Source organism: Prenolepis imparis, unplaced genomic scaffold (genome assembly GCF_030444845.1).
Source record: "Prenolepis imparis isolate NDT839.2.m4 unplaced genomic scaffold, iyPreImpa1.0 SCAF_15, whole genome shotgun sequence".
Lineage (NCBI taxonomy): Eukaryota > Metazoa > Arthropoda > Insecta > Hymenoptera > Formicidae > Prenolepis > Prenolepis imparis.
Genome location: NW_028141173.1, coordinates 5329656 through 5343209, shown reverse-complemented (window position 1 = coordinate 5343209; position 13554 = coordinate 5329656). Strand labels below are relative to the sequence as shown.

The 13554-nt window shown below is 42.4% G+C and overlaps 1 protein-coding gene and 1 non-coding gene across 6 annotated transcripts in view; both read left to right on the top strand.

Moving 5' to 3' along the window:
• The window catches only part of Eif4g (eukaryotic translation initiation factor 4 gamma), a 41056-nt gene that overhangs the window by 22501 nt on the left and 5001 nt on the right, over window positions 1–13554 (top strand). For 3 of the 5 annotated variants that reach the window (XM_083055399.1, XM_083055401.1, XM_083055397.1), the window contains exons 4-18: window positions 111–249; window positions 331–513; window positions 768–991; window positions 1557–2526; window positions 9205–10034; window positions 10127–10237; window positions 10435–10953; window positions 11092–11168; window positions 11327–11510; window positions 11596–11875; window positions 12020–12120; window positions 12236–12402; window positions 12613–12665; window positions 12783–13015; window positions 13302–13474. In XM_083055399.1, the coding sequence (XP_082911525.1) occupies window positions 111–249; window positions 331–513; window positions 768–991; window positions 1557–2526; window positions 9205–10034; window positions 10127–10237; window positions 10435–10953; window positions 11092–11168; window positions 11327–11510; window positions 11596–11875; window positions 12020–12120; window positions 12236–12402; window positions 12613–12665; window positions 12783–13015; window positions 13302–13474 (4244 nt within the window). The remainder of the gene's footprint in view (window positions 1–110; window positions 250–330; window positions 514–767; window positions 992–1556; window positions 2527–9204; window positions 10035–10126; window positions 10238–10434; window positions 10954–11091; window positions 11169–11326; window positions 11511–11595; window positions 11876–12019; window positions 12121–12235; window positions 12403–12612; window positions 12666–12782; window positions 13016–13301; window positions 13475–13554) is intronic. The other 2 variants (XM_083055400.1, XM_083055398.1) reach the window with 1 other exon arrangement.
• On the top strand, window positions 13080–13221 carry LOC145946381 (small nucleolar RNA SNORA53). The gene has a single exon (XR_014427053.1). It is a non-coding gene; the product is annotated as a small nucleolar RNA SNORA53 (small nucleolar RNA).

Here is a 13554-nt window from a genome sequence, read left to right as displayed (position 1 = left end):
ATTTTGATATTTATATACGTCTAGTATATTTTCTCTTATTAAACTCGATTCATCTTTTTGTTTTCATGTACTTATTGTTGAGAAATGTGTAACAGCTTTTACATTTTCAGTTCTCTGGTCCACCTCATGCCCAAAGGCACCAGCCGCATCAAAATACCGCGTCGTTTTATCATCCGTCGTTTTCACCTCATCAACTCATAACGCAACCTCCTATGTTCGGACATTATACGACCGCCCCGCAGCCAGGATGTAAGCTAGATTTACGATTCACATTTCACGCGCCAAAGCGAGACAATTTCAATTACGTTACATAATCACGTTTTTCGACAGATTACTATGCAACGTCAAACACACATTTGAGGCCGAATACAAGCGCAGTCAGCGGTGGAGCACAACATGTCGCGAATCCACTGGCCAGTGCTCAAGGTGCTCCAGTTGTACCGCAAGGTATTCAGCAACCTACTCAACAAGCCCAACCTCTGCCTACGATGGGTATACCTCTAACACAAGCTGGTACGCTACTCTTAAATACATGATTTAATCAACAGATAAACTTTTATTATTTATTATTACTCGTATTTTACTATTGTATAATATATCTTGCTTTGAATTGTAATTATGGAATATTTCAAAGTAGATATACTTTTATCATTATATTATACGTTATCATATATTTTTACATTATGCATGTGTGTTTATCTGATGAATCTAATTTTTTTTCTTTCTTTTTTCTTTTTTTTTTCCGGGCAATGCTTTACATAATCCAGCTTGGGTCAATTCTTACTTTAATTCTTTAGACGTGTACGCGGGACATAATGGCGGTGCGACAAACGCTAACAGTGCCACTAGGTCTCGGAAACCTAGAGGACAGAACGCCATTTTGGACATAGTAAATCCATTAACGGGCAAAAATATAAGCGACGAAATTTATAAGGATAACGAAACTACGCAGAGTGGTGAATCCAGTAATCGCGAGACGCCACAACCACAGGTGAGTTACGTCGAAATGTATTGACAATTGACTAAGAGAGTTTAGCATACAATGGAGCCTATGCTCTGTAAATCGTGTAACGCAATATTGTACTTTATTCATGCATGTACATTTGAAATTTAACTCTCATAGTCAATTGTTCATATTTGTATCTGTGTACCCACACGAGCCATGTCCTCTAGAGCGAATTGTTTGAAATTTTCATACTCGAATAGATGAGAACGATTAGATATTTTTCAAAGACATTTAATATGTCTATATATGTGCAACAGAATTCTTTTTCACATTGGTGTCGTTTTTTAATCTCGATATCGATGAAAAGCAATTTTTTTTCTTTTTTTTCTTTCCCCTCTCATTTACCCGATACATATCTAACGAGGATTTTATGGCTGTAGGGTGACAGATGTATAAAGTCTTGATAATTTATTTCGTTCCAAGTGCTTTTAGTTTTGATTTCTCTCGCTCTATGATTTGAGTTTGGAAGCCAGTTTTTAGTTGTCAAGCGTAATGTCTGAATGAATAGTACGTGTCACCGTCTATCACGCAGATTTGGTGATTGTTACAGAATAATGGTGCGGAGGTGATAGCCGATTTCGCGGCTCGCGTCGCGAAAGCCGCGACCGAGGAATCGGACTCGGTATCGACGAGCGCGCCGGAAACGGCGCCGCCAACGACACAGACGGCGCACACGTCGCTACCGGTTCACAATTCCGCTAGCGACGTCAGTAATAGTCAATGTAGTACCGGTCCTCCGTCTATCTCCTCGCAAGCCGGCGCTGGCGCTGGCAAAACTGTATCTACGATAGGTAGTCAATTGTTAGGTACATGTAGTAATGCGGGACAGATAGAACCTAACACGGCAAAGACGACGGACTCGAAGCCGGCGTTGCAACTCCCCGCGAAGGAGTTCCAGCCTAGGAGCGAAGTGAAGAGCGTGACGATCGAGGAACCGTCACCTCCCGTCGCTCCCCCGATGGTGGCCGTCGCGAATAAAGATCCTGTTTCCGTGCAGCTTACTTCCACGCCGACCGCTGACACCGAAACAGCGACAGCGACGGCTGAGACCGTCGAGCCCGAGACCGTCGGGGCCGCCGTGACTACCGGAGCCGGCATTGGACCTGAGGCCACCACCAAGAGTCTCAGCGTTTCCTCGTCCAATGCGATACAGACGTCGATCGCCCCGTACTGGAGCAACGTCACCCCTGCCCAGGAACTCCCGAAACCGTCCGCCACTGCCTCGAGTGCTAATCTCGTTCCTACAAGGGAGCCGTTCCCCAACTTATCCAAGGCTACGTCGAATTCGCCGCCGAGGAGGAAACTTAACGCCACCGAGCTGCCTTCGAATACCAAAGAGCAGAAGGAGAGGAAGACCAGGGAGAAGAGCCTCGGCTCTCGCGGTACCACTCCTACGCCCGTTCATAATCAGGCAGCGGACCATCACCACCACCATCAGAAGCCGAACGGCGACGCGGCCGGCGACAAAACCGAGACGGAGGCGCATCCCAGAAATGAGATACAGCAGAAACCCGCGGACGGTGAGTAACGTATTGTTTTTTTTTTCCTCTCGCTTTAATATTTTATTCGTTATTATATATCTCTAGTAGAAGAGACGGCCGGACTTTCGAGTCGCTCGAGATTGATAATTATTAATTCGGATCGTTAAATATTCTCGTTTCGTGTCACTTTAGCGGAACTGAATCATTTTATTTAAAAAAAATTATACGACAATTAATCATCCGGCATTTTAATGTACATCGACTCGAAAATTCTGCGAAGAGGGAGGAGATGAAAGACGAAGGAAAGCGCGAATTTCGAATCGCATATGCTCGGGTTACGCCCATGCGAGTGTACAGCCTTGAACGAGTTTACTCAAGGATACATCCTCCTCTCTCTTGCCTCTCGTCTCTTTTACTCGCGACCGGAAATTCGCTCGGGTCGCCGCGGCATTATATCGATCAACGAGTAAACATATGGTAGCGCACAAAATATTATTCATTAATAGAGAAAACGAATGAGACTCCTCTCTCCAAGAGACCTCTCGAGATCGTTTGAACTTTGCGCGTTCGCGATAGCACGTATACGCTATAGATAAACCTAAGTTTCAGCTCTCTTAGATAGGCGCAATTTTCGTGCAAATGTGTTTGTCCGAAGGAACAATCCCTTTCCCCCCGCATTGTCCTTTATTATTCGATCGAATAATATTAAATTGATATTAAATCGCTGCTTCGTTAAATCGTATTAAATCGATTTCAGCAATTTTCGCGCAAATGTGTTTGTCCGAATGAACGATTTCCAGCATCCTGCTTTATTATTCGATCGATTTATCAAATCGTGTTAAACCGATTTTGACCAGCCATCAGAGTCGCGACAATTTTCAACTGTCATAAAAAATTTGACGTATAATTCCGACAACGTTCTAAAATAATAGCGAATTCGATTGCACTAGATTGCACATTAGATGTTACATAGTACACAAATTTACAATAAGATGAGTAGTGAAAACAGTAAGATAATTATAATACGTACCGAGTTATTATTATCATTCGTATTCGTATTGAAGAATAATAGCTCTTATTGTTCGTATTGAACAATAATAATGATAGCTCTCATTCGTATTCGTATTGAACAATAATAATAATAGCTCTTAGCATTATTTTATTTTTGTAATTAACAACAATAATAATAATAGCTCTTAGTATTAATTATTTTACTTTTTTAATTATTTATGCCATTGTAAATTTGTGTGCAACCTCGCACTAGCATAACCGAATTCGCTACAATACACGTGTCTCTCTCTCTCTCTCTCTCTCTCTCTCTCTCTCTTCAAGTGCGCACAAAAAGAAAATGTTCCCGCGCATCGTTTAGGAACTTTTACGTCGAAGAATCTCGGCGCTTCTCCTGGAGAGGGAGCAGCTTTTCGTATCCCAACCTAACGTAACCCAGCCTGATCTTACTCTAACCTCCAAAGCCACGAGGAATTCCTCGTCCAGTCGTACTCAAGTGCATCTCGGTGTCATCTTTCGTTCTCATACGTGGTTTACATAGTACATCACGACGCTTTCTTCGTCATCTCTCGTTCGTGTCGAATGTGTTCGCGAATTTGACGACAGATCGGAAAACACGTGCCTCTTTCTTTTTTTCTTTTTCGAATTTCGCTCGACCGTTACTCGGCAAGGACGCAAAGTGGTGCAAACGGCCATTCGAAGTGTCTTTTAAATACTAAAGTCGAGCCTCGAATCGAACCCGATCGTCGATTTCTACCTCGCATCGAGTGTCTCGGGGATAAATAAACTCGAGGGAAGACTTTCCTCTATCGATTGTCGTTCGACGAATTTCCGAAGGGGCGAAGAAAGCGTCGCGATATCGTATTGTGTTGTTGTTGTCGTCGACGAGACGTTTGCCGGGTCTGAAGTGTTTAGTATCGTAGTTTTGTGATTTAGTAGTAGTCTTTTCGCGCGAAGGTATGTTTAATTAGCGTGTTTTTTTTTGTCTTTTTTAACGATTAAAACGTTTTCACTTACGAACTCCAGACATTCGATAAATTACGCCAAGATGAAGAGGAAGGGTAAGCCAATTATTATTTCTTGCAAGTGTTTCCACATTTTTTGTTTGTACGCAAACTTGTACGGAATTCCTGGAATTTCCCCTGCTGCAAGAGAAAAAAAAAAAGAGAGAATTATTTACACCTCGTGAGAAGGATACATTGATTTACTCGCTAGTGTTCCGCTGTTTATAATTGCGATCGATATTTCGCGAATGCACGCGTTCGAGACGAGATATCGAAGGATGTACACGTGTTCCATCTCGTCCGCTTCCTGTTCTTTTCCCGCCAAAAGCGCATGACAATGCGCATTGTCATGCGCTTTTGGCGGGAAAATCCTCTTGCATTCGCGCGACAATTTTTTTAAATCGAAATATATCTCATCTGTCAACGTAAGAGATTGAAAAACTCTTCGCGCTATTATTTATATTTTTTTTCGCGGAAATTTAAAAAAAAAATCGTAAATGAATGGCCCGTCTAAAAAAAAGAAACCATCGAGCCCTTTCCCAGCGATCGTTGTGGATACAACAGAGGGTTTCGCGTGTCTACCTTTTGTGCTACGATAGAGAAACGTGTAGGAAGGTTGCAAAGACGACGAAGGCGAAGGAAGCCGAGTCGAGCCGAGTCGAGCCGAGTCGGGGGGACCAAGAGACGGTGACGCGATTGCGCGAAAATGGCCGACTGTCGGCGAGGATGAACGAAGGAGGATTAAACCGGCGAGAGGGAGGGGAAGGGGAAGGGAGGAGATGACGTGAGACGGTGTCGGTTCTCTCCTTCGTCGTCGGGGACCGGACGGCCTTCAGTAGCCAGCACGTGCTGCGCTAGCCGGCCGCATTTCACTCCGCTCTCTTCTCTCAACTCTGTCCCCTCCTTTTTTTTTTCATTAAATTAAATTTAATTTTTATTTCATTACTTTTATTAATCCTTATTTTTTTAAAAATAATTTTACTTCCTGCTCCTCTCGCGATCGATCGAGTTCAAAGATCGTCTCTCGCTTCCCTTCTCATCTTCCTCAATCGTATACATATTGTACGCGCCTCACTTTATTATCGCTCACGTAACGAATACGCTTATTATACATCGTTTCTCGCGTCGTGTTAAAGTCTGTGTAATCACCGCCTACGATAATTGTACATATTTTTCTTTTTTTCTATTTTAAACGCGACGAGCGCCCTATACACGCGTCGTTTTCTTCCCATTTTTTCCTCCGCCTTCCTGTCTCTCCATCTCGCTTCTTGTTCCGCGAGAAAGAAAGAGAGAGTAAGAGAGTGTCCCTCGTGCTTCGTCCCTGATCTCGTTCACGTAATCTCCGAGGAATGGATTTCGATCTAAGTGAATAGTAGTAACACGTTCTGTTCACGCGAAACAGTGAAAGAGGTGCGAAAATCAGCTGTGAAAGAGACGATATCATCATCCTCAGCGAGTCGAAATGTACGTATTAACGCAGTGCGTGTCTCTCTCTCTCTCTCTCTCTCTCTCTCTCTCTCTCTCTCTCTCTCTCTCTCTCTCTCTCTCTCTCTCTCTCTCTCTCTCTCTCTCTCTCTCTCTCTCTCTCTCTCTCTCTCTCTCTCTCTCTCTCTCTCTCTCTCTCTCTCTCTCTCTCTCTCTTTCTTTCTCTCTCTTTCTCTTTATCAATTTGTGCGCCTCGTAACGTGGAAAAATGTCGGTATCTCGCACTCCCTGGCAACGTGGTTCCCCGACATCTTGTGGTCGACGAGACGATCGCGCGCGCGCGCCTCGTTTTTACTCTTATCTGTCTTATTTGTTTCATTAGATTTGTTAATTATATGCGCAATTCTACGTAGCGCTATTGCGCCGATAATATCGCGCGACTCGGGCCGTCGAGTCTCGCGAAGGAGGAGTATGAAATCCGATTGCTCACGCGAATTCCGTACTTTGCACTTTCCGGTTTCCAGATTCTCATTAAAAAGAATAAATCGAAGAGGATATTGCGCCTTTTTATTTCGCGATTCTTGCCTTTTTTAAAATGTCGGAGTATTATCCAGTGTGTATTTTCCATCCACCAAACGCGGACCTTTCACGTTGCGAATGTAAAATCATATGTGTGCCTTTGCGCATAAAAAAAAGAATCGAATTTTTTAGTGAAAAGTATCTTAAAATTACGCTTTACGTTGCGCAAAATTTATCGTCGAGTTATAATTCAGTAGAAAGCACGTGTAATAGAATTTCCTTCCGAGAGGAAGACGTTATACATGTGCTATTTCTCGCGGTGGTGTGTGGCCATTTTGTGAATGATCGAAAGAGAACGCCGCACCATATTGGCTCACCAAAAGGTGTGCACCGTCCTTCGCGAGGGATCGATCTTGGCGAAAAAAAATCATCCTTCGACTCCACTTTCGGAGAATCTTGGAAAAGATCCTTCGCTCCGATTTTCGGAGCAAGATTTCGCCTTTCAGTCCCACGATAATACAAAAAGATTTTCTTATTTCATAATTAGATATAATTAGAAATATTTATTTCAGATATAATTAGAAATATTTATTTCATAAATATTTCTCAAATTGCAAATAAAAAAAAAAAAGAAATCAATCTCGAATAATAACGCGATTTTTTGACAGATGAACGTGACGTTTCGAGAAATCATATGGTCCCTCCCGGGCGGCGAATCGAATAAAAGCGCGGATCGACGGAAAATAGTTTTATCGTCGAAATCGCGCGCTCCGTCGAAGGAATTCTTTTCGCAGCCGGGGTCACGGCCGATGTGCGTGCGTGCGTGCGTGCGTGCGTGCGTGCGCACGCTCGGGAGTCCTCGGGCTTCACGCCATTTCACAAGAACCAAGAACACGCGGCGTACGTGTGCGCCGAAAAAAATATCACGAGACTTTCGGCGCCGTCCCTGCCGGAGCGACAACCTTGAGAAGCCGCGGGTGAAAGTCTTCCGCGGTTTAGAAAAAGTCGTCGGAAAACGCGACGGCGACTGCTTTATAAAATACCGCAGGAGATTCTTTAACGAGGCAGAGACCGGAAGAGAGGGCGTGTGTCGAGTCGCTTCGCCTTCTTTGTATTCTGTCGATAAAGTCTGCTCTCTCCGACGAATATAATTGCTTGTAATTAATGTAAAAAAATGATCGCGTTTCTCTCTCTCTATCTCTCTCTCTCTCTCTCTCTCTCTCTCTCTCTCTCTCTCTCTCTATATATATATATATATATATATATATATATATATATATTGAAAAATTAAAAAAAAAATATATATATATTTTTTTTTAAAATTTTTTTTTATTTGTCGCCGATAACGAGAGAAAGAGATACTCGTGCGAAATTTTTTCTTTCAATTCGCTCTTTGAGCCGACGATAGATGATTCAGGAGCCAGCCATCGTCTAATTATATCGTCTTTCTCGAAATTTGCAGTCGCTGTGCGTCATCGCTCTTCTTCAGATATCCCGCATGATTTTTATCGATCGCCGCCGGAGGATCCGATCCTCCTTCCGAGGAGAGACCGTCTGGTCTCTCGACCTGCTTTTGTAACATGCGACTCCGATCCACTTTCGTCTGGTGCGTCGAGAATCGAATCCGAGACGGTCGGTGAACGTCCAACTAATTAACCGATTTCGTCAGCTGCGAGAGAAATCCGTTCAGGGTACCTACTATTATACCGAGGGATCTCTTGAGCTGATTTTTCGGCGAGTCGGAAAGTCCCATCTTCGCGAGAGTCACAGATGAACGAACGAATGGATGCGGGAATTTTTCTTTTTTTTTTATTTCCGGACGAGATACACGCGCGCACGTCTTCGGGTTATGGAGACCGAGCCGCCTAAAATTGCGCTTCAGTGCGCCTGCTCCGTCGCACTAACCGGCGAACAGAACTAATTTAAGAAATCCTATGTCGTGCCTGTCGGTTTGCGCCAGTTCACAGGTTAAAATAGATGCGTGAAAGTCGTCGGGCGCCGCGGCTAGCCAGGTCCGAGGGTTTTCCGAAGTGTCTTTCAGTCGGAGAACAATCGTTCGCGGAGATCGTCCTCATCATCATCATCGTCATCGTCATCGTCATCGTCATCATCATCGTCGACTCTTACGTGGATTATCATCGCGAGTTCTCGGGTCGCCTCTTCTATCCTCGACGGAATATAGGGTTTTGGTCCGCGCGAGATTCATCGCGATTCGGGGACGAATCCGCCATATGTTCGCCTCGTCGACGAGATGATCGTCGACGAGGGACATTGGCGATTTTCGTTGCGCGTTCTTCGTGTCGCATCTACGCCACGTTTTTGGCAGGGATTTGGCAAGTTTATAAATAAATACTGAATCAGTGCCGCGGACGCAAGCGACAGAAACTCGAGCCGCATCCATCCCGTCGTCTTCGAGGATGTGAGAAGAAGAGAGTATTGTGCACGTGCGCGCGCCGGACACATGCGAGGAACATGAGCGACCGAAGGAGCAGTCGTGCTAGCAGCAGCACGAGATCCAAGAGTCGTAATCGACGAGGATCCCGAGATCATGGTAGATGAAATCTCGAGATCGCCGCGTCGGATCAAATCTCGGATCAAGGCTACACTTGCGATAAAACGCGCGTCAAATCCTCTCGAGCCTTTTTTAATTAACCGTTTAAGTTGATTGAAATAACGACTCTTCTTTCAGCTGTCTCGCTATTTCCACGTTTGCTGCTGATACATTACACTTTTATCATACGTGTTTTTTTTTGTTTTCTAGGTAAAGCTATGCAGAAGCAAAAAAGTAAAAATAAATCGAAACGCGAGCAGCTCAATCGCAAGGGCGCCGAGAAGGAGGGCACGGATATGGATGCCTTCGTAAATACCGTAGCGACGACGACGGAGCTCAAGCAGGACAACAAGGAACAGCAGCAGCAGCAGCATGTTCCCGCCTCGAGAGACAGCAATAAGGAGCCGGTCAGAGACATCAGTAAAGATATCAAGGAGAAGGACAATTACGAATCGAAGAAGGAGATTCTGCCTGTCCACCCCATAAAATCCGAGAAACACGCTCCCGCCGAGGTGCCTAAGGAAAGCGTTCAAACCGTACAAACGCTTCCTCACGTCGTGGACAAAGTTCTGCCGACCAGCAAAGAATCCTCTCCGAAAAGGGAGGACGACGTCAAATCGAACGCGTTCGACGACGTTGTCGACCATGCGTTCACCGAGGAGAACTCGGAACCGTTGGAGACGGTCGTCTTGGATCCCCTGGTCGCGCAGAAGAACGAAGAAAACTTCAAGGCCTCGGTGTTTCACGCGTCCAACGACGAAAAGGCGGCAACGATAGCAGCAACGCCAATCGTTCCGGAGAAGAAGCAGCAGCAAGAGGTCAAGACGCCTAGCATTGACGCGTCGAACGAAGTCACCGCCATACCTAAACAGCCGCAACTCAGATATGACTATAAAAAGGACCAGTGGAGTCCGGCGAATTTAGGCGGCAAGAAAATTTATGATCGCGATTTTTTAATAAGGCTTCAATTTGAGCCCAACAGTCGGATCAAGCCGCCTAATCTCCCTAATTTACAAGGCGTTCTAAAGGATAGTATGCAGGTGTGTATGATTGATTTACTTGTTGTTTTTACACGTGTAATAATTTATGCGTTTAAATGTTTTGTCATCAAATGTGATTTTTTTTGTTGCAGAATGCGCATAACGCCGTGGACTTGAGAGCGTTTAAGGACGCAAATATGACGAGGCATGATTCCTTGATGCCAGGATTCGCAAAGTCGTCTCTCGGAAACCCTGGAAGACTGGTAAGTTGAATTAAAAAAAAAAAAGTGGGAAAAAGTAATTAAAGGATTAATAAATGATGCCGAGTAAAAGTAGTGGTCCGAAATCTCTTGACGGATAATACATATTTCCTGACTGAAATTTATTTCCCTCTTTGTCGAATTAGTTGTTTCGGATGTTAATTCTGATATTAATACAAGACGTGTTTTGTTTTACGCAGCCTGCAACGACCCGTAAGAGCGAGCGGGGCAAACCAAAGCCAAACAAACCAAATGTTATTCACGTTTCTTTATCGCTCAGAGAAGACGTGAAACTCAGAGAATCTGATAATGCATGGAGACCTACGAGATTAAATGCATCTTGTATCAGTGAAGAGCAGACGAAGACCGAAGCCCTCTACAAGAAAGTACGAAGTGTATTGAATAAGCTCACACCACAAAAGTTCAACATGTTAGTTGAACAGGTTAGGAGTTTAGAGATCGATACACCGGAACGTCTGCAAGGAGTCATCAACTTGGTTTTCGAAAAGGCTGTCGACGAGCCCAGCTTCTCCGTGGAATATGCGTTGATGTGCAAAGAACTGGGTATGATGGAGGTTGCGGGAGCCAATAATCAAGATAGCTCCGTCAACTTTAAGAAGCTCATTATCACACGTTGCCAAAAAGAGTTTGAGAAAAATCCGATTGACGACGTTGAAAGAAAAAGAAGACTTAAGGAAATCGACGAATGCACGGATCCTGTAAGTATCTTGTGTTCCATTTTGTCCCCTATTGCAACTATGTATTTTTAATTTTCTTTCTTTCTGCAATAAAATATTTCATCTTTATAAATCTGACGATGATATCCTCAACATCATTTCTCTTTGTTTATCTATCAGGAGAAGAAGAAGCTAATGCATTTGGAATTCGATGAGGGAGATCGTCGTGTACGTGTGAAGTCTGTAGGAAATATTCGGTAAATAAATTTATTTTATTCAATAATCTTTTAATTGAAAATGTTCGATCGTTTATAAGATTATATAAATTGTTTATATAAATTCGTGCGCGCGTATTTAAGTGTGAAGGTATTGCATATTCATCATATTAAATATATTTTATTCATTGTTTTTGCAGATTTATCGGAGAATTGTATAGACAACAAATATTGACTAGCAAAATCATGCATCGCTGTATCCGTCACTTATTAGACCAGAATGATGAGGACAACTTGGAGTGCTTATGCAAGTTGTTAACAACTATTGGCAAAGACTTGGAATTGAAAGGCCCGCCGCCCAGTAGCAATGCTGCTAATAATGACGTAATGTCCTAAAACATTATTCCTCTTAATTATTCTAATTGTAACATTTATATTTGTTATACTATAATCTGTATATTTTATTTAGGATATGCAAGAATACTTCAACCGGATGCAAGAAATTGTTTCCCGAAATGCACATAACAAAGATGGAAGTGTTAAAATTAGTTCGAGGATCCGTTTTATGCTTCAAGATGTTATAGATCTAAGAGCACACAAGTGGATTCCGAGGAGAAATGAGAACAATCCGAAAACAATAGATCAAATTCAAAAAGAAGCGGAATCCGAGAGACTGGATATGCAAGTCAATAGCGCTTCGTTAAATCCTCCACGAAAAGATGATCGTAATAGCGACAGGAAAAGAAATCGTAAGTCTTACAATAACATTCATTTTCTTAGCCTTGTCTGTTAAGAGCACATTCTTTGCAGTAACTCACAGTGTACTATATCCTGATGAATTATTATTAATTAAAAATTAATTAAAAAATATTAACAATCATTTTTCATACTAGGTGGACCAGGTGGACCTAATGACGATGGTTGGAGTCAACCGGTAGGAAGAGTAAGACCCGTGGCATACTCGGTGGAAACAGCCAAATTGAAAATTAAAACGGTAAATAATTTGGATCCTTTATAACACTAATATATATATATATATTTTTTTTTTCTCTTTTTACTATTAAAGTGCCATTATTATTAATTTCATTAACTTCTATTTTTTTTAATAGCCACCGATGGACGATATGCAACTTGGCAACAGGGCGTCTTATCTATGGAGATCTGTCCCGTCCAATTCCAATTCCAAGACAATAACCAACACAAATAAATTTGCTTGCTTGGACAATATGGCGAATTCGGATCAAGATAAAAAGATGCCGCCACTACCACTCTCTGGGTAAGTCGGACATATTTTCAAACACACATTACTCCAAGTTATACCACTCATTTTACACTTTGTTATATGATGATACATATTTACAGACTAGAGTTTCTGAATCTTCTAAAACTTATATGATTGCAAATTAATTCTGACGTTTTTTAAACTAGAGTTATCATTTAGAGGCATGTCAAACAATCGTTGATGAGTTTCTATCTGTTATTATAGGTCGAGATCAACAGGTCCAAGGGAAAGTAGTCGCGACTACAGATCTTCTTATGGTATGTTTTCTCTTTTTTTTCTCTCACATGCACACGTACACAAATACTTTAATGTAACACAATGTATGAAATACTCTTTGAATAAGTAACTCACGAGTTATTTTTATATTTTTACAGATGGTAGGGGTTCTCGAAACGGCACACATCAATCGAGTATCGCAGGGCCGAGTAGAGAAAGTCACTCATTACTAGATAACTCGCAAAGCCGAAATGTATCGATGCTTCCGCCTGTATTGAAATCCGCGTCAGAGTCGGGCGCAATTAGCCGTAAGTCTCCAATGTCGGAAGAAGAATTCCTAAAGGCTCACAACTCCATAATAAGCCACTACTTTGAGGAACAAATTGTGGAAGTAAGTTAAAGTTTTAAAATGATACATCTAGTGGGAAATTCGAAGGTATTGCGGATGCAAACAATGCACGCTCCTTAGATCCATCTCTGATTCATTAGGAGATGCTTGAGTCATTGGCGTGCAATAATATGCAATACCTTCTTTTTGGTTTCTTGTAGTAATGTTTGTAACATGACGCTACTCATAGTAACCAAAGAGAGGACAATATTAATGAGAGAATGTTTTATTATTCTCTAGATGTCTAGATTTTATATATAATTCAAACGTAATTTTTTTCCCTGCTCAGAATACGGTACTAGAAATCCAACAAAAGTTCGATAATGCAACATTCGCCAAGTTCACGCGCGAATGTATCAATTATGTCCTGGAAAAGTCGTCTGTCGAACGGGAATTAATTTCCAAGCTTTTATCCCATCTACTCAGGCGAAATATTCTGCATGTAGAATGTTTCAAGAGCGGGTAAGTTTTTCTCCTTGTTCATAGAATTATTGTAAAATCACATTTGTTTTTTGCATATTAATTAATGATGAAAACTTTTT